The 20,603-nt window shown below is 48.7% G+C and overlaps 2 protein-coding genes and 1 pseudogene across 2 annotated transcripts; 1 reads left to right on the top strand and 2 right to left on the bottom strand.

Moving 5' to 3' along the window:
- Positions 1–1,287: 1,287 nt before the first annotated feature.
- Positions 1,288–4,256, bottom strand: LOC147963318 (uncharacterized). The gene is made up of 5 exons (XM_087529544.1): positions 3,971–4,256; positions 2,408–2,447; positions 1,962–2,078; positions 1,660–1,750; positions 1,288–1,577 (listed from the first exon to the last, which is right to left on the bottom strand). The coding sequence occupies exons 1-5, from the start codon at positions 4,254–4,256 to the stop codon at positions 1,455–1,457; spliced, it is 657 nt and encodes a 218-aa protein (XP_087385670.1). The 3' UTR covers positions 1,288–1,454.
- A 975-nt stretch (positions 4,257–5,231) lies between these two features.
- LOC147963317 (3-ketoacyl-CoA synthase 6 pseudogene) lies at positions 5,232–6,949 on the bottom strand (annotated as a pseudogene).
- A 10,812-nt stretch (positions 6,950–17,761) lies between these two features.
- On the top strand, positions 17,762–19,847 carry LOC125530039 (putative serine/threonine-protein kinase PBL15). The gene is made up of 3 exons (XM_048694441.2): positions 17,762–18,358; positions 18,782–19,054; positions 19,164–19,847. The coding sequence occupies exons 1-3, from the start codon at positions 17,924–17,926 to the stop codon at positions 19,755–19,757; spliced, it is 1,302 nt and encodes a 433-aa protein (XP_048550398.2). The 5' UTR covers positions 17,762–17,923; the 3' UTR covers positions 19,758–19,847.
- The last annotated feature ends 756 nt before the right edge of the window (positions 19,848–20,603 follow it).

Raw genomic sequence — 20,603 nt, 5'->3', positions numbered from 1 at the left:
AAAGCCGGCCGCCAAAAACCAAATATGGGAGGGAAAAATCAAAACAAGGAGGGTAGAAAGCGGACGAAGGAGGAGTAGGAGTGATACGAGCAGACATTTCAGATACCAAATATGCACTGAATTGACGAAATGGAATGCTTCTAAATGCACATCCTGAATTTGAAAAATTGGGATGTGACAGTTATCTACTGGAAACAGTTGCGTGGAGTTTATTCAACCAGTTTGGCTGGCGAGCCACTAGTAGATTATGTGGATGAGCTATATATTCTCGAGTCTAGCTGGTTGTGGTTGTGTTTTCTTCTTATTTGTCTTACTAGTAAAGTTGCACGTGCAATGCACGTCTTGATACATAAAATTTAGCTAGGGGTGTTTCAGGCAACAAAAAACAGAATCTTTCATCACAATTGAGGACATTGGTCACAAAGTGCACCGGATCACTTAGGTAATATCTTTTGTTCAATCAATGATTTATCTTATTTTTTATGTTTAAGTCCATATTTTTATTCCATAGACCAAACAAGTGCCTATAATGTCGACACAAAAACCATGGATCTGAAATGAAGAAATGTACATCTATGGGCTGCTTTATTCCTCTCTCGCTTTGTGAAAAGAAGCTCCAAACACCGGAACAAAGACTTGTAGGCCTGCAATTCATGAATTAGCTGAGCACCCATTGATAGCTCCTCCTAACTATCTAGCCAAAGATGAACAACTGACTGGCAATAGGTCTCAATCACCACTCTATGATAGTCTCTTTCTTGGGTCAACATGGCATCTTCGCATGCCAGGAGCTCCAATGGTAAATAGACCTATTATGTTATCATGCCTTTTGCAGGCGGCTGCTTGAAATCTTCCATCATGGTCACACACAATCAGTCCGCACCAGAAAATCAAAAGCACCATCACTGTTTATTTTCATCATGCTTTCGATGGACACCACTTCGCTTGCTCTTCACTGGCAACACTCTTGCCAGGGAATTAGAAAGCGCGCACACTCTTATGAAAGCTCCATGAAATGCACTGTTTGCACTGAATTGCCTCATGTGTACTTATTCCGACTGCTCCATATTGCCCACAGGACGGAAACCGAAATAGGAGCATCTTTCTTACTAACAATAGCATGCTCAGTACATCAGCCAACCATGTCATTGGACATAGCCTGCGAAATTTAAGATATAAAATGTCAACGGTTGTATTACAGAATAGCTTTGCATGATGGAAACTAACCACAACAAGGTACATATTATTCTATTCATGAGCAGACATAGGGCATATACTAAGTTCTTGATGTGTCTCATTTTCAGTTCACTGAAACTTGGTAAAATATTTTGTAACAACGAAACTTGGTAAAATATTTTGTAACACCGGCCACTCAACGGTACATTCCACTTATTCTCTGCACCTGAAAGTACCCTCTCCTGCATCTCACCTTCTACCTTTCTCTGTATTAGGGCTCAGTATATGCAGAGCGAACTGTGAAATATCCCGAATGGTTCCATGCCTAATCTTCCATGCCCAAGACCAGAAGCCATCTGCATAATTATGGGGTCTTGGCATTCAGAAGAATGTGTACACATCTGTCGGCATGAACACCTCCTTAATGAAATCCTTGTTCCATTGCCCCAAATCAGCATCAATTAAACTTGAAACCAACTGTACCCGTGTAGCTGCTATTCTCCCCCTCGGTTGCATTGAATTTTGCTTTAGAAATCCATTTGGTTTGCTATATTGAGTTCGACCATTTCCAACCCTACAAATCAAACCCAACTTTAGCAAACATCTCTTCCATTCACAATAGCACACCAAGTTTGCGATGCACTTCGAGGACAGGTTGCCAATTTCAGACTTTTTTGCTGCACGAGAACAGTTTACTTTCGCACCACCCCTGTATTTTAGATTTAGCTCAAATAACCAATCTACTATGAAAGAACCTCCCACTCTATTTGCAATTCAATCCTCACCTCAATTGAATTTGATATGTACTGTTGAGGCTGAAAAACACCGAACTCTTCATTTTAGTACCACTCTGGCCAGAGCAAGGCTGTAAGCGGATGGAATTCAATCTATGCGCACTCCACCTATCAGCTTTCACAAAAGATTTGGCAATCGTCAGCAAATAAAAGCAAGAAATCATGGTGCTCTTAGACTCACACCAATGCCACCATCAACCGAACCAGCATTGTAACTTTTTAAGATCGGTATTAGCATTGAAAAGAGATCATCAAAAGAGGGTGATAGATATGTTAACAATCTCCAATTCCAATGCTATATTGTTACAATTGCTTGGGGAAGTGTGCCTTTACCACCACTGTATATGGTACGACATTAAATTTTCAAATGTGAATGTGAACTCAGTGAGAATACACTACCACTCAATAGTACGTCTGACTGTGTTAGGATTATTTACCTGATATGCGCCACTAAACTCCGCTGGGTTCTACACGAACCTACAGAATTAGCCATTTTAATCAGTATGTTGGAACAAATTCACAAAAATTACAGTCAGTATATATCACTGAAAGACTTCTATAGATTTTCCAAAAATTCAATTGAGATATCACATCATGTTTGGAAGTACATGTTAATTTTACTGCATTTAAAAAACTTTACAATTTTTGTTTACCTTATAATCTTATATGGAGGTAGCGGAACCTAACCTTCTGCAGCTCCTAGAATATATACACATGGATTAATCGAAACACACACATGTCTAAGTCTTCTTCGATCCGCAACACCCAAGCAAGATCTCTTCCCGAGAAACGATAACCTATAAAATGTATAATCACCAAAGCCAGAGAATCTAATCTCCAGTAGTTCCAGAGTTTACTCAAACAAGAGATATTAACGGTTTTTCATACACACATATAGTCGTAAGTTCAGTTTTGGTGGCCTAATCTTGGAGCATTTAACTGTGTGATTGCATGCTAACTCAAAAGATACTATCAGAAAAGGCAATCATAATATGTTTTCTTTTCAATCAGGAAAGAGAAGGCTGGGATCATGAATTCGTAAATGGAAGAACCTCCATTGCACACTCTCTGTAAATCCTAGTGTGACTGAGCAGATCAAAATTAGAGATTATTCAGAATGGCTGACACATGCCAAGTAATTATGCATTACAGCCTTAGTTCCATAGTTACAAGAAAAAGGCGCAAGGATATCTTGTCGAGCAACCGAACGCCATGGGTAAAATGCACTATCCCGCAATTAACACTGGAAAGCGCGATAACAAATAGCAATTAAACACATGGACATTCTTCGAGTTGTATTCTCTTCTCAACCTTGCAAATTTAAATGGTATCTAGGTTATTATATCTCCTACTCCCTCCGTTCCGAATTACTTGTCTTAGATTTGTCTAGATACGGAGGTATCTAGCACTAAAATGAGTCTAGATACATCCGTATCTAGACAAATCCAAGACAAGCAATTCAGAACGAAGGGAGTAGATGCAAGTCTTTACAATATCCTCAAACTTGTTTTTTAACTGAAAAAAAACATTGACGAAGCACCTCTAGAAAACATCTGACTGACATGTGCTTACAAAAATTAAAGCTTGAGATGGAGCAGAATAGAAGCAACCCATTTCCTATATGAAGAGCATATGTGATTATTGGCCCTCAGGCCCAAATATATTTTTATTTATTGCGGGGGAGGCTCAAAATAACTGGTTGATTTGCCAAGTGCACATGAACTAACTAAATTACAATTATTTGTCTAACAGAACACATCATAAATTCAGGAAGTTGAAACCATTCTAATAGGCTTGGATTTAAGCCATCTACCTGCAAGGATCACCAGATTCCGTGCTTATTAAGTGTAGCATTGCAGACATCATTAGATCTCATATCAGAAAGATGATCGTCATGCTATAATAAGGTACACTAAAAAGGATGCTTCTTCAGACCACTGTCAAAAAGCAACTGAAATCAAGTGCAGAGAAATACATCAATTGGATTGGCGGCCACTTACTTCCAAGATGTACGTACGCTGCCCCAGTGGATAAGCACAACGCGGCTGTAAGGTACTTGTGCCCAGCAGCGAGACTCTCCGGCGGTCGGGACTGGATAAGCTGCAGAGGAACGATAGGCGGAGGCGCGCGACGACGGGGAGAGGACGGTGGCGTGGCCGAGGATCTAGTCGTCTTCTTCGATGAGAATACGCGAGCGGACGGGTGGGGCGCACGACGATGGGGTGAGTCGGCGGCGGCATCCAAACTGCGATGTCCCCAGCGCCAGCGGCGTGCGCTCATCGGCATCCGCGGCGGCTGCGTTGGTAAGAAGTGCTCGTTGTGAGCGGCGAGGACAGCAGGCGGCGGGCGAGGCTGAGTGTGCGATCACGGGAGCCGATTAGAGAGGAAGAAAGCAAAATGAGAGAAAATTACGAAGGGGATCAAGGTGATGCAGGGCTGGAGTTATTTTCTCCTTTTCCCTCATGGGTGGGTGGGTGGATGGATTGATTGTGCGTGGGGCAGAACATTTCGTCTGCTCGGCAGGTAAGTGCTACGTACACGCGTGGCATCCGGTTAGATTAATCCGAGCCATTAGAGCTAACTAAATGGGGTAATCTGGCGGTAGTAATCAGACTGGGTACACTTGACGGGTGGTTTTAAGAAAGAAAATGTTTGCTCTTTTAATAGTAGTATAGATTATTCTCTGGCACTCGATGACTTGAACATATTTGATATTTAATAAAATTGATGTGTGCATCTTGCGATGCAAAGGATGGGGTAGTCCCCTTTTAGAAAAAAATCTAGCGTATAACATTAGAGCAACTCCAACAGTTTCTCTAAAAAAACTTCCCTGGAGCTACTTATGTTAGATCCCATAAAACTTCTTCCCCAAATCTATTTTATAGTATTTTCATTAAAAAAACTAAATAACGGCCTTGGGCCCACCAGTCAGTGAGATGCTTGACGGCCTTGGTATGGCGACAGCGGCGGGCAGCAGCGACAAGATGGCGCGGCGCATCCCTAAACTAGAGGGAAGTTGGGGCCAAGTTTACATTATTTTGTAAATTTATTTCAGGTTTACGGATATGTTGGCAACATTTTTCAGCCAAACTTCTCCACCTTTTTACGGATACAAGATCTGTTATCCGCTGCAAGTCGCACTTGAAGAATGATTAATGTGTCCTGGATAGACTAGCTTGCGGAAATCGGTGAACGGTTTTTTTCCACATATATAGTAATACATATCTTATTCATATCATAAAGATCATAGTACAAGCCATATACACAGCGACCTGACAAGACTGCAAGGTAAAAAGGAAGCCAAATGCTAGACTTTGCACAAAATGCAAGAACATTACAATCAAAGTATATATACGTACGGTTCATGCACCATGACCGCACGCTTGGTAAATGAAATACCAAAACAAACGAGATATTTATTGTGATTGTTGACGATTTTCGTGACAAAACACCCGTAAAGAAATGAGTACCCCTGTACGTTTTATCGACGATTTACACTGCAATTATGGGATCGCTCTCAGCTGCCATGTTGACGTTGGCATGAGGGACGTTGATTGGGTAGCGATGTATGCATCCCGCCCACGCCTTGTCCAGCTGGGTTGCCGGGCCGATGCACTCCCAGACGGCGCTGTTGCACTTGACCCCAGCTCCGAGGCCAACCATCCACACACGGTCGCCCTTCCGCACCCGGCCCTTGGCCTCGAGGTACGCCATCTCGTACCACACCGAGCTGCTCGACGTGTTGCCGAACCGGTGAAGCGCCATGCGAGACGGCTCCACGTGCTCCTCCGACAGCCCGAGGCTAGACTGGACCTCGTCGACGACCGCACGCCCCCCTGCATGGATGCACACGTGATGGAACGCCTTGCACAAGTCGGGGACGTAAGGATTCACCTTCACGCCGCCTCGCCGGCCCAGCTTGAGCAGCAGTTTGTTGGCGACGAAGCGCAGCTGCTCGAAGAAGGGGAGCACCAGCGGGCCAAGGCCTGTGATGTTGGCCTCGAGCGCGGCACCGGCGACGCACATGAGGTCCCTGGAAAGTTTGACCCCCAAGTTGCCTTCGTCGTCCTCCTCCTGGAAGATGCACCGGTAGGAGCTGTCCTGCTCGCCGCCGGTGATCGTCCGCACGAGGTGGGCGAGTCGAAACCGCGCCCTGTCCTTGGACGTGGACAGCAGCACGGCGGCGCCGCCCACCCGAAAGAGCATGTTGGACAGCAGCATGGAGCGCTCCCTGCCGAGGTACAGGTTGGGCGTGATGGTCTCCGTGGACACGACCAGAGCGTGAGCAGCAGCAACACCGTGGGGCGCTGCACGAAGTAGGCCGGCAGCGAGCCCCACCGAGATCACCCCCGCGCTACAGCCCATCCCAGACAGATTTACACAGCGGACATCGCTGCGGAGTTTGTATCTGTTGACGATCATGTCGCTGAGGGACGGCACGGGGGCGAAGACGCTGCAGTTGATGACGACAATGCCGACGGCATCAGGGGTGACGCCTGCCTTGGCGAACAGGTCGTCGATGGCCGAGAAGATGACCAGCTCCGCCTCGGCTCGGGCAACGACCAAGTTGTTGTCTGGCGGGATGTAGTGGTCGCCGGGGGGCAGGCTGGTCTCATCGCCGAGACCGCTGCTTCCGAGCACCCGCATGGCGAAGCCGACTGTGCGATCGTCCGCGAACGCGGGTACGAGGTGAGCGTACTCGATGAGTGTGGAGTTAGGGAAACTCCAGGTGGGACTGGGAAGGAAGCAAGCATAATCGACAAGGTACACGGCGCGTGGGCGGTTCACGACGGCTGCCACCATGGCCAGGAGGGCCAGAGAGAGCAGGAGGAGGTGGATGGGTGAGAAAGAGTAGCCGACCAGCCGTGTAGCTTTGAGGAAGATGCTTCGTGGAAGGACCATGCCGGCAACAATGGGGAACAGCTGCTTGCTAAGAGGTGATAAACCCACGGCCATGGCCATTGTTTCCGCAACCGATCGAGCGTGCTCGGAGGTGAGTATACACGGGAACAAGGGGTGGGTTTTAAAGGCGCAGCCAGTGCAACCGTCATACTCCTAGGAGGCGAGTACTATCCTACTACTCCCTCCTTCCATCTATATAGAGCGTAATACGTTTTCTTAGACTATCTTTGACTATTGATAAGATTAGTAGTATATGAGATGTATAATGCGAAAATTATATCATTGAATAGTTGTCAACCTAGGAGCCTTCCAGAGAGCCTTGGCTCAGTGGTTGGGCATGCGGTTGTGTATGATGAAACCACTCATCAAAAAATATGTTGATATTTATTTAAAAAATTCTGAGGACCATGTTTATCTTGATACTCATACTAAAATGGCCGTATGCATCTCTAGTTGGTGCAGAGGTCGGGGAAGTGAAATTCCCCCCCCATTTAAAAGACACGCACAACGTCGAGGAGACCTCATAGAAGAAAGGTGAAGGCAGGACTAGCGGGAACCCTAGCGCTGCCAAGCCCTCGGCTCCCTCTCCCACCTCTCCTGCCCGCCGCCACCGAGCAAAGCCCGGTTGGCATCGGCGGCGGCGGGATCTCTCCTCCCCGCAGCGGTCGGACTTGGCGTGGGTGGCGTTCGGCGGCGGTTGGCGACGGGGCGCACCGGCGAAGACTCAGGGGGCGATGGCAGGAGCTGCTTCCCCCGGTGGTCGCGTGGGGGGCCGTTCAGGGCGCTCCTATGGTGGCCGTGGTCGATCTGTTTCAGATCTGACTGCCGGTGCCTCGGGCGGCGCGGGGATCTCGGGGCGGCGGCCTCGGTTGGTGGCGCGCGGTGCGGCCTGCCTGGCGGGCAGCACCGCCGAGTGCAGATGGGGGGCCTTCCACAGCTGCGTGGGCAGCGTGGAGGCAGCGGCGCTACATCGGTTCCTCGATGGCCGACCGGAGTTCCATGGGAGGCGTCGTCTCCGACTCGATGTACTCCGGTTCGTGCTGGCTACGGTAGCGACTACGGTCGATGCCAATACTGCCTGGATGTATCTGGCGGGTGGGCATAGATCCGGGGGAAACTCCAGGCCGGCTTGGCGGCCGCACCAAAGTCGACGCCCCCGGCGCCGATTCCCTTCCTGGAGGCTTCGGTATGGATCATACGCCCCCCCACCTCTGCCATGAGCACAGGCGAAAGCCTATGTTCCTCTGTTTGGGCGACGATGAAACTTTGGTGTCGTGTTCCTTCCTGAAGGCATCGGCCGAGGACTGCTCGGGGTGGTGGAGTTGCTGGTAGTTCGGAGTCGACGCGAGATGGCATGTAAGTGGAGCGGTGTGGCATCAACAGTATCATCGACGGTGGGTCTCGGCGGCATGGCACAGTGGAGACTCGGCGTCCGATGCGCGGAGATGGACTCGCGCAGGAGGAAGAAACTGTCTGGCATCGTGGTGGCGTCGACGGTAGCTAGACCGTGCAAGTTAGATGCAGCAGTACAGCTCTTAAGATGGATTGGTGGCAAGTGGCTGCGGCGGCCTCACACCCGGCAGGCGTCCTGGTTGAGGAGCACGCCGGACTGGTGGGTGCCCATACTCGGCAGGCGTCCTGATTAGGACCTCAGGTCTTAGATGTTAGGTCTGGCTGCAATGTCTGTTTGGTATTAGGCCCAGGCTATCAGCACCGCTTCATCAATTGGATAGGTGTACCGACAGTTGTTGCTTAGACGATAGCTTTAGTCTTACTGTTGTATGATTTTGTAAGGTCTTGTTAGCATAATTAGTAAAGTGGTCGTATGCATCGTCCATATGCAGAGGCCGGGGTCATCCTTCTTTTCTAAAAAAAAGCGCCTTCTAGAGTCCAAAGCCTTTTTCCACGATGTACTACAATTTTTTTTAGGAAGACGTACTGCAAAGTTGTTAACAGATACAAGTTGCTTTTCAAAATCAAGACAGACGACTAGTACTAGCTGCGTGTTTAGATGTCCTAGCAACAACGGAAACTGCAATGTTAAAAAAAAACGGAAACTGTAGAGAACAAGCTTTCTCCCATTAAGTTCAGGCCAAAGTCGTTTGGCGGCACCGACGACAGTGATTTTGTGATGTGTATGGTAGTGCAGTTTGTGTTATGTGGTTTGCGATGCTGAAACTATGACCTGTGATATTGAAAATCCTGATATGTGGTAATTAAAATTGTCTTTGCGACAACGAAACCATGGATTGTGTCATTCATATTTGGGATCAATGATGTATGGTATTGAGATTGTAATTTGTGATGGTTCGTATTGTGATCTCTGGTATTGAAATTGAAATTTACGATATTGAAATTGATGTTCTGTATTATTAAAATTTATGATTTGTGACATTCATATCGAAGAAATCTCCGGTTTCATCATTTGCGATATTTAGAGGGGGCGGCTAGGGGCAGCTGACTGATTTTGTAATTTGGGTCTGTCATTTCTTTTCACAACCGGCTAAAGAATGGTGGATTAAGTTCGTCACGAGGGACACCACGCAGTACCTGTACAGTACTTGAAGGTCCCAGTTAATACAGCTAGGCATTGTGAAGGACTGATGTTGATGCATGCATATGCACCCAGACGGCCGGTCAAGCATGTACATACTGTACCCTACTCTCTCTGTGGTACTACATAATTACTAGTATCTCTGTAAACTAATGTAAAACCACTGTAATGTAAAAGTTCGTATATTAGTTTATTCATAAATCCTTTATTCAGTATTTAGGCCAAAGAAAGATAACTGCCCCCGTCTGGACGGGCGACACAGGTGACGATCTCTTTGTCCTCTCAGCGGGCTTCTCATCTCCGATCTTCTCCCCTGCCACCGCCGGAGGATGCCGGTGGGAGAATTCTGCGTGGCTGACGGTGGTTGTGGGCCTTTGGAATCAATCTAGCCGGCGGCACCGTTGGGGTGCATCGATGGCTATCAGACATTGCATCGGGTGGCGATCACACATAGCATCGGGTCATGGAAGCTGCTGGAATGCGGCCTTGGTGTCATCGGCGTTGGCTGACGTGGCGAGGCTTCATGCATAGCAGCGGCGGCCATGCACATCCGTTTTTAAATATAAGTCTTTTTAAAGATTTCACTACAAACTACATACGGATGTATATAGACACATTTTAAAGTGTGGATTTATTCATTTTGTTTCGTATGTAGTTATTATGTAGTTATTAATGAAATCTTTAAAAAAACTTATATTTAGAAACGGAGGAAGTAGATGCTAGAAAGTGGTCGTCGGACTTGGCCGCTGCGGTGATCTGCGGAGCTTTTGAGTAGTCGGTGGCTCGATCTAGCCAAATCAATTATGCATAGAACCACGTCCATCATTGGCTTCTCAGACGAGGAGGTCTCGCAGCTGCCATAATGCTTCTTATTTGGAGCTTTGGTTGCTGGCATTAACCTGTTTTTTTTTTGAAAGTACGTCTAGACGTATCATAATTTTATAGAAGGCATAATTGTAAATTAAGAAGACTACCACTTGTTGTGAACAACGAGGGTAGCTCGAACACCACAAATAGGCAAGTTCACGGACATCCATCAACGACTACACAACACTACAAAGCACAAGCGCCATGTATAACAACACCACGTCTTGACCCACACTAGCACCTCCGAAGACCAACTGCTCCCACTGAACTTCGCTTGTCGATGCACCATCCACCCTAAATGCCGAAGGGAGGTGGCAGGTAAATGGCAGGACTTGCTCCGATCCGAGGAAGACACCGTCTTGGATGCACCGGTGGTGTTATTATGGCCATATCGAGCCACCGACTCATGTTGCCTATGCACTAACAGATATGCGGATCTTCTTTTCACACGTCAGCATAGGTCCGCTCATGCTATCATGGTTTTTTATTGCGTGCCGATGTTCATGTCAAGACTATGCATGTGAGACGATGACATACATTCTACGGACGGCGGCTTGACGCAGAGGATATGGTTGTGTAGCGATTGCGGAGGAGCTCAACGCATGTAGCTGCTAGGGTCATGAAGAAGTGGAGGCGGAAACACATGATTGACTTGGATTTGGTGGTGTTTCTCGAGTACCCGGTCTTGAGCTCCGGGGTAAAAACCCTAGGTCTGACCTGAGTTGGTTGTACCTAGCAATGGCGATGTCTTTGCGTCGTTACATTGGTGGAGGCATTGCTCGGATATGCCCAGACTTCTCTTCATGGTGAAAACCTAGAATCCGACCTTTGGTGGTTGGATCCAGTGATGGCAGCACTTGAGCGTCGTTCTCTTCCTGGAGGCGTTGCTATTGAAGAACATCGTTGTCGTTGTGGTGTCAAAAGATGGTTGCTGTGCATATGGTCGTTGTTGTAGTTTTGTTGATTGCTGTTTTGATCGTTTCAAATTGTTTTCTTGCTCAAATTGTTGGTTGCTGTGCATATGGTCGTTATCCTACTTTTGACACCAGGCTTTAAGCTCCGACGTCGAGAGCTTTTCAGTTTTGGAAACCAAAGTGGTGGTTGACAACGAGCAGATTCTAACGACATGGAAGCAGCTTGTCGATTTCTTCTACATTTGTCATATACATTGGGAACATTTTTTGTATATAGGTTAACATTTTTTTCAATACCTTACTATCATTTTTTATATAATTGCACATACTATCAAATCATGTGAACATATTTTTAACACTGGAAAAACATCTTTTAAAACATTGCTTTCAAAAATAAGTAATTTTTTGGAATATTTGTATTTCATTTTTTTGAAAAATATATACAGAAAAGTAATAAAAATAAACGAAAAAATAAATAACGTGAGGAAGACGAAAAGGAGTGGAGAAATGAAGAAACCTATTACTGGACGGCCCAATAGGGGCCATACTTCAGGCGATGTGTGCTTCTAGGACGAGCTAGATAGGCGGGCCCACGCGCACGGCAAGCCACAGTATCTTTTTTCTGTTTACCCCTAAAAAAAATCTTTTTCTGTTTTCGTTTTTTGCTTTATTTTTGTACTTCTGTTCATACTTTAAAATATTCTAAATATATATATATATATATATTACAAAAAAGACTCTACATAAAAACATTTGATAAATGTTGAAGAACAATTTTAAAAATGTTGAAAGAGTATTTGAAAAATGTTGAACAAGCATTCGAAAAAATGTTGAATGCGTACAGAATTTTTTTATCATCCATTAGAAAATAATGAATTTTTTTATCATAAATATAAAAATGTTAATCCAGCATTTTGCAATAACAAATATGGAAGAACAATTTGAAAAATGTTAATAAGCATTTGTGAAAATGTTATATTATGTATAGAAAAAAATGTAGAAAAGGGATTAGGATTGGGTAAAAAAGAAGGCAGAAAAGGGATTCGAAAACAAGACGTTGTGGTTAAAGGCCGAGCCCCCTGAACTACTAGACAATCAATTGGTATGTGTCATTTACTCCGTTTCCATTATATTTGACTATACATTGGTTGTTCAAATTCAAAAAAAAAATTCCTTGAAATGCTAATTTACTGAGTGAGGGCCAAAAACTTTGTAACCGCACGTAACTCAAAATTTCAGTGGAAACCAAACCCCTGGTCCAGGTTGATGTGGTGAAGACTAGTCCTAGGAAATGTTTGATTTGCTAAGGTGGACGAGGGTTCCTCCTGTCTAGATATCTTTCTCCCTTGCCACCGGTCCTCCCCCTCTTATCTACTTCAGTGAGCACTGCCCAGCCGACGAGCTCCGGTATCGATCTCCTGTCCTCCTCTCCAAGCACGAACCCACTCTCTGGGTGGCGAAGGCCGCATCGAAGCTGGAACCCAACCAACGAACATGACCCTGCAAGTGAAATGCACACAACCAGCACACTAGTGTTCTTATTAGCAAAAACACATGACAGTACAAATTGTGACAAAATATACCACACGCAACTATTGACAATGACAAAAAACATTGACCAGATTTTAAACCTCTCTTTTTGACAGGGCAAAGTGGACACGTGGTGACAGAGGTAACTTCGAGTGGCAAACGACCATTAACGGCTCGGTCGGGATGGGCTTGTTCGAAGGCGCGCGTTTGGCTCGACCCAGACGATTCAGATAGGCGTGATCTCACTCTCTCCCTTATCACTCTTATTGTCTCATGCTCCCGTAATTTCTCTCCTCTCTCCGATGGCGGCAGCAGGACCTGGTGGTAGGGGAGGGGGCACGACATCCACCACGATGGCAGTGGGGGAGGGGGCACAACATCCCACGACAACGAGGATGATTGTTGTGGAAGTAGCATGTTCCATTCATTGTCACCACTTCCGGAGCAGGCGGCGGTGGCACTAGCCCATACGGTGGTCGAGACCTCGATGGGCAACCATCGCTGGACCACTAGAATTAGAGGCGTTGAGTGCGTTATCTTTACCTATGTCTCTATCGGTTTTGCAATTAGGTTTAGACCTTATTTGGGAATTTAGGTTTATAATACTATTGATGCAATGCATTCAGTGTTGTACTGCAGTGTTCATTTAAGGTTTCATTTAATGTTATACTATAGTGTGGATTTGGGAGTGGTTGCGGTCCACTATTTTAGTTCATTGAGTAGTGTTGATGTCTCCTTGAAAGAGTGTACTTTCAACTTTGTTGGAAAGTCAAACTTTTTTACGTTTGACCGTATTTATACAATAATAGACCTACATTTATGCCATCAAATTAGCAGCATTAGATTCATGGTAAAAATATATTTTTGTCATATACCTATTTGGTTTCACAAGCATTGACATATTTTTGCACAAACTCGGTCAAATTTTGAGATAGTTTGGCCCTGCAACAAAGTTAGAAGTACACTCTTTCAAGGACGGACTACCGATTATGGATTCTAGATATATGCATTGAGGGTAATTAGAGTGTGCATATTTAGGGAATTATTCAACTATTAGTCTAAATTGAGTGTCTGAATTACGAATCAAGACACGAATTACGAGCGGGAGCGTGTGAGAACGAGAGGGATAGAGGAGGGATTGAGACCGTGCATGTCCAAATCATCTGGTTCAAACCTAACATGCACCCCGATAGAGTCTGTAACGACCGTGTCGTTAACGGCCATTTGTCGTGTGCCATCACCTCTCTCGCCACGTGTCCACTTTGTCACATACAAAGTGGATTAAAATCTAATGACTGTTTTTTGCCACTGTCTCGCAGCTCTGTGCGGTGCATTCTATCATGATTGTATTGTTGTAGTTTTTTTTGCTATTGGGACATTATTTATGGTGGTTTTATGCATTTCACTCCACCCTGCCCATCATCACCATTGGTCACCCTACGGTTGTCGGTGTGGACAGGGCACGGCCTAGAGAGATGGTGGTGCCTGAGCACCCTTGAGAGCGGCGTGGAAGAGACCTCGAGCACGAGGTCCTGCACAACTAGGGAGAGGAAGAAGTGTGACGGGTCGGGATGGGGTGTTGTGCCATAGTCTGTCGAAGCAGGCGGGGAAGGGTCCTGAAGTTTGGCAACACAATCATCATCTGCAGCGCCTCCTTCTCTTAGATCCAGATCAGAAGAATGCAGGAAGAGGGAGCACCGACAAACGGACGAGTCGGGAGCGGCGTGGTCAGCACCAAGAACTCCGCCCCGCATTCGCCTCTGTCTTAGGTGGTGTGCGTGCACACGAGGTGCTTGATAAAATATTAGAGATACTAGTGAGTGAGAGTGTGTGTGTGTGTGTGTGTGAGAGAGAGAGAGACTAGTCACCGGTCACATGTTTATTCTTTGCCAAGTTAGCCTAATAGGTGGGCCCACTAGTCAAAAGCGTTGTTAGAACAAGGTAACACAAGAATCAATGTGATTTGTCACTCACATGCGGTAGAGACTAGAGTTGGTGGTTTTTGTTAGAAGGGAGAGAGAGGGATTGTTGCGGAATATGATGGATGTATTATTGAGTCTCGATGGCGAGTATATATTGAGTACATGACTTGGAGGGAAAGAAGCCACTCCTGGAGATAAGGTAGGAGATGGATTACAAATCCTATACTACCAAAAACAAGTAACCCAAATATATCTCTAACATCCCCCCGCAGTCGTAGTGGTAGCGTCGTAGACAACAGGAGCGTCACGGACAGCCAGACTGAAGAGAATAGCAGCCGACGGGCTGACATCCCCCCGCAGTTGTAGCAGGAGCGTCGTGCACGGTGTCGCGTCGCGGACGCGTTGACTGTAGAGGAAGCCGACGAATTGCTCATGCGGATGATAGCCCTTTGTACCGATGTCGAGGTAGCCGAGAGCGTAGGATGGTGTAACCGTGGTCGAGGTAGCCGTGCGAAGAATGACGTGGTCGATGTCGAGTTGAGGTAGTCAGTGTCGAGGGAGTCTCCATGGAACCGCGGGCGCAAGGAGGCGCCGAGTCAGTCATGGGCGCAGTGGTGTCGAAGTAGTGGTGCGCCAGGAAGAAGACGTTGTTGACGACATGTCGTGCCGAGTTTGCCAAGCCTGGGGACACATCGTAGATGAAGGCACGCGCCGGTGTTGCCAGCACCGGGCATGCGTAGATGGACGAAGATGAAGTTGAGAAAGCACCGCACCAGGCTTGCCAGGCCCGGGGACACGTCGTGGACGAAGGCATGCATCGGTGTTGCCAGCACTGAGCATGCGTAAAAGAGGGACCTGCACGAGCTGTACGCCATGTCGGAGAAGTCGGAGAGGCCAGCGGAGAAGGACTTGATGACGGTTGCGGTGCCAATCAGCGCGGGGCCGATGCCGCCCGCGGTTGTCAGAGTAGATGAAGTGGTAGGGGTAGATGACGGCGACGCTGGCGACGGGTTGGTGCTGGACAAAGACGAAGGAGGTGGATGGGCGGCAGCGGCGGCGGTCGAAGAAGAGCGGCGGCAGCCTGACGGCAGCGGCGGCGGCTAGGTTAGGAGCGCGGTAGCGGTGCTCGAAGAAGGTGAAGAACCTGACAACGTGACGACGACGGGCGCGGACGGTGGCTTTCCCGCGCCGAGGAAGACGGCGCGGCACATACCATGGGATGTTGACGCGCAGTGACGGCGGAAAGGACCGCGGGCTGTGGCACTACGGCCCGGAGAGCGATGCGGCGGCGGCAGGCAGGTCGGGGCGACGGCTTGAAGACCTCAAGGCGGCGGCGGGAACCGCGGGCCGCGGTGCTACGGCCCGAAGTGGCAGTGCAGCAGCGGAGCACGTGTTAGTGCAAACCGTGGGGAAAGCCTCGGGGCAGCGACGGAAACCGCGTATCGCGGCACTACGGCTCGAAGGGGTGACGCAGTGACGCAGTGACCCGACGGGGCGACGCAGCGGCAGCCCGATGGTCAGTCGATGGAGGGGCGCGCAGGATTAGAGGACGATCTTCACAAGACCTGTAGAGACCCACACGACCGACGGGCCAGATCGGTCGCACGGTGCGGGTGAGGCGGATTGCGAATGGACAGGTGATCAATTCGATCGCACGCAGATGATGGACGAAGTGCCGGATCGCCTAATGATGGTGACAAGCAGCTGTCGGTGGCGCAGATACGTGAAGCTAGCTTCGACTTTATATTACTCCTATACCTGTGGAAGCTTTGATTCACGGGAGGTGCAGAACAAGTTGATGTCAGTGGTTGATGTGCGTGGTGACTAGCAGACCAACGCATCATCGCGCGAGCGGCCGTCCACCCAACGTGAAGCCTGGGACGTCAAGCAGCAAACGATCCGGGTGGATGAAGGGGAGGTCGATGCAGGAATCCCGATTAGATCAGGGAGGTGACAACCGGCAGAGATCAACAACAGACAGATGTGCGTACATAGGCGTCCCTTGGGACACCGTGTGCCGCATCTCGCCGCATAGTTGAAGAGGAGGCGCGTGAAGGTCGACAGACGGTGATGGGCGACGCAAACCGATCTTAGATCGGAAAATAAAAAAGAAAACATCAATCAAAGCGATCAGCGGGAGAGAGAAAAAAACCCGGGTCAAGAGATCATAGAAAAAGACTTTTGGGCAGCCGGTCAACACGACCGGCGGAAAAACCCTAGGTACGGGTGCCGCGGCCTCCGGTGGCGATCATAGAGATCGGCCGTCCCGGGGCGGTGCGATGTGGAAGTTGTGGCGACGGCTAGGGTTTTGGACCGGTTGGACTGATATCATGTTAGAAGAGAGAGAGATGGATTGTTGCGAAATAAGATGGATGTATTATTGAGCCTTAAGGGCGAGTATATATTGAGTGCAAGACTTGAAGGGCACAAAGCCTCTTCTAGAGATAAGGTAGGAGACAGATTACAAATCCTATACTACCAAATACAAGTAATCCAAATATATCTCTAACATCCTCGCAGTTATAGCAGTAGCGTCGTAGACAACAGAAGTGTTGCGAACGGTCAGACTGGAGAGAATAGCAGCCGACGGGCTAACAGTTAAGATAGGAGACAGATTACAAATCATATACTACCAAATACAAGTAACCCAAATATATCTCTAACAGTTTTTGTGATTTTTGGTAAAGGCGGCGGCCACATGTTACCCTATCCAATATGCGGTGGTTCTGAGTAAATATGATTGGAGCCACTAAATATCATGGTTTAAAGCAAGATACCTTGACGAAATGAGAGAAGAAGAAAGAATGGTCTTTTTAAAATCTTATTACGGCTGTAGAAAACACACACAAACAAGACTACTCGCACGCTGAAGGCCTTTCCGCAAGACACGTTCTCAGCCATTGGATTTTGAATGGCAGCTATCCGGATCGTCCACTACGAGCTGGTGAATTAGGATTTTTGTAGGTACTGCCAACCTGTCATCTCTCACGTGAAGCAGACGGATCCTATCCGACGAGAAACGCTCGTAGATACTGCGAAGAAAAATAATACGCTCCGCCAAGACCGACCGGTCGTCCCGTTCCCCGTTTGGGCCGTTGGTATATCATCCCTGCCACTAGCACGCCCTTCTTCCCCGACCACGCTCACAAGTCGCAACCACGACGAACCTCCACCACGTACTGTTCCATATCCACCTCCACCTCTAGCTCCTCCCCGACCACGCTCTCGCCAATCCAAGCTACCTAGCTAAGGGTAGCGAGGAGGATGCCGAGGCCATGGAGAGAGGTGCTGGCGTCGGCTACCAAGTGCTGGAGCGCGGAGGAGGACGACGAGGCCGCAGACGCTAGGAACTACCGCCCGCCCAACTCCGAGTTCTCGCGCCGCCTCGCCTCCTTCCGGCGCCTATCGGCCTTGGCCAACGGCCCCGCCACGCCCACGGACGGCAAGGATGACGAGGACAACCCCGACGGCGTGGGGGAGATGGGCGTGGGCACCATGCAGCAGCTGCACTCTTTCAGCCTCAGCGAGCTCCGTGGCGTCACGCATGACTTCTCCAGCGGATACCTCCTCGGCGAAGGAGGGTTCGGCGCCGTCCACAAAGGCTTCGTCGACGCCGGCATGCGGCCCGGCCTCGAGCCCCAGCCCGTTGCCGTCAAGCAGCTCAACATCGCCGGCCACCAAGGCCACAGGGAGTGGCTGGTAAGTCCCAGTACATACTTACCCGCTGTTCTTTGAGAGTGGATTTTCTTGGTGTACTAAAATCTAAAGTTTTACGACATCAAGCTATATCAAATGTTTGAGGTTGTTGCAAGATTTTGTCCAAAAATAACATCACAGGAGCACCCACCAAACAAAACAACAACGCTGCTCAAACCGTGCACAAAACTTTGAGCAGCGATTTGTTTTTTTGTGACGGCTGAAGGGATGTTATTTTTGGATCAAATTTTGTAAGAACCTCAAACATTTGATAGAGTTTGCTGTCACAACATTTCAGATTTTTTTTGGATATTGTTTGATAATGATTTTCCAATATTCGATACACCCGAGAGTAGCCACTACTTTTCGCTGTTCGTCCTAGTCCATAGCCCCAACTAACTCCAATGCCTGGGGATGGGGTTGCAGGCCGAGGTGATCTTCCTTGGGCAGTTCCGGCACCAGCACCTGTTGAAGCTACTTGGGTACTGCTATGAGGACGAGGAGCGCCTCCTCGTCTATGAGTTCATGCCGCGCGGCAGCCTTGACAACCACCTCTTTAAAAGGATATCCGCGACGCTGCGGTGGAACACTAGGCTCAAGGTCGCCATCGGCACCGCCAAGGGCGTCGCCTTCCTCCATGGCGGCAAGCAGCCTGTCATCTACAGAGACTTGAAGGCGTCCAACATCCTCCTAGACTCGGTAAGTTCACTCGTTTTCGTTCACGAATTGACACAATCGAATCGGATCTAACCAGATCTACCAAGAGTCGGGACTCACGAGTCACGATTGAGTTAACCTTGTTGAACAGGACTTCACGGCGAAGCTATCGGACTTCGGACTGGCCAAGATGGGCCCCGAGGGGGATGAGACACACGTAAGCACCCGTGTGATGGGCACCCACGGTTATGCGGCTCCTGAGTACGTGCAGACGGGCCACCTCACGGTGAAGAGCGATGTCTACAGCTTCGGCGTGGTGCTACTGGAGCTCCTAACGGGCCGTCGCGCCATGGAGCACGTCCCCGGCCGGACCGCGCGCGCCGAGCAGACCATCAAGCTCGTGGAGTGGACCCGGCCCTACCTCGCTAGCAGCCGCCGCCTGCGCTGCATCATGGACCAGAAGCTCTCGGGGCACTACTCCGTCAAGGGCGCCCGCGCCATGGCGCACCTGGCCGTGCAGTGCACGAGCCCGCAGCCCCGAGACAGGCCAAGTATGGCCGCTATCGTGGAGGCGCTCGAGCAGCTCGAGGGGCTCAAGGACATGGCTGTCAGCATGGGCCTCTTTTGGCCCACGGCTCCCGCGGCCGGGAGAAACGCACTCTCCGCCAAATTTCGGGCTGAGATGAAGGGCGCCGGCACCGGCGCTGTCCCGCGGCGGAGAACCGCGTCCACCAACCTATCGTGATCTTCTTGCCATGTACGCATTGTATGTGCGCCTGTTGTGCGTGTGTATATAGAAAATTATTCTAACCGCACGGACATTCACAGGGCTTTACGGAGTTTTCTTCTAACTAATCTCTGCTCCCCCCCCCCCTCCCGGCAGATTTTCAGCCGGGGGTGGGGCCCTCCACCTAATTTGATCCAACCCAAATTTCTAGCTAGGCCTCCCCATTGATCCCGTATTATCCCTGCCCGTGTGTGTAGCAAAGCTCTTCGTATAGCTACTGTAATAATGTTGTTTTACGTGGCAATTGAAGCTTGCGCCGGTTGGCTCCCATGCACGCGAACTGCCTATGGGCCCCACGCACCGCTGAATCCCTCGAGCCTTATCCCCTCTCCTTTCGTACCGTCTTCTACACCACACACACCTCTGTCATGTCGTTTGAACTACAATTTTACAGGGCCATCCAGTGCCAGAAACCCTCGACGGCTGGTATACAGGGTGTATGGAACCACAACGACAAGTGCTGCAACCAGCACCCCCGGTGCTTGAGACGATGGACACAAGTGCTGGAAACCTGTGGCGGCTGATATTCAGGGTGCATGGAACCACGGCGACAAGTGCTGGAGATCCGGCGAGGTTTATTTTGCTAGAAACGGCAAAGCACAGACGGCGGTAATTTTTTGCTGGAACTAACCCGAAATTTTGCTACCGCATCTTCGGTTTTGCTGGAACCAGTTGTTTTTTTTGCTACCAGCCAAATTTTTGCTACTATGTTTTGTTTTTGTTGGAACCCGTGTACCTCTTGCTACCACTATGTGGGGTTTTGCTACTACCGGCGTCGATTTGCTATATCCATATCATGACATC

Source organism: Triticum urartu, chromosome 6A (assembly GCF_056163025.1).
Source record: "Triticum urartu cultivar PI428250 chromosome 6A, HENAU_Tu73, whole genome shotgun sequence".
NCBI lineage: Eukaryota > Viridiplantae > Streptophyta > Magnoliopsida > Poales > Poaceae > Triticum > Triticum urartu.
The sequence above is the reverse complement of the archived record's forward strand: the minus strand, read 5'-3'. Positions and strand labels throughout refer to the sequence as shown.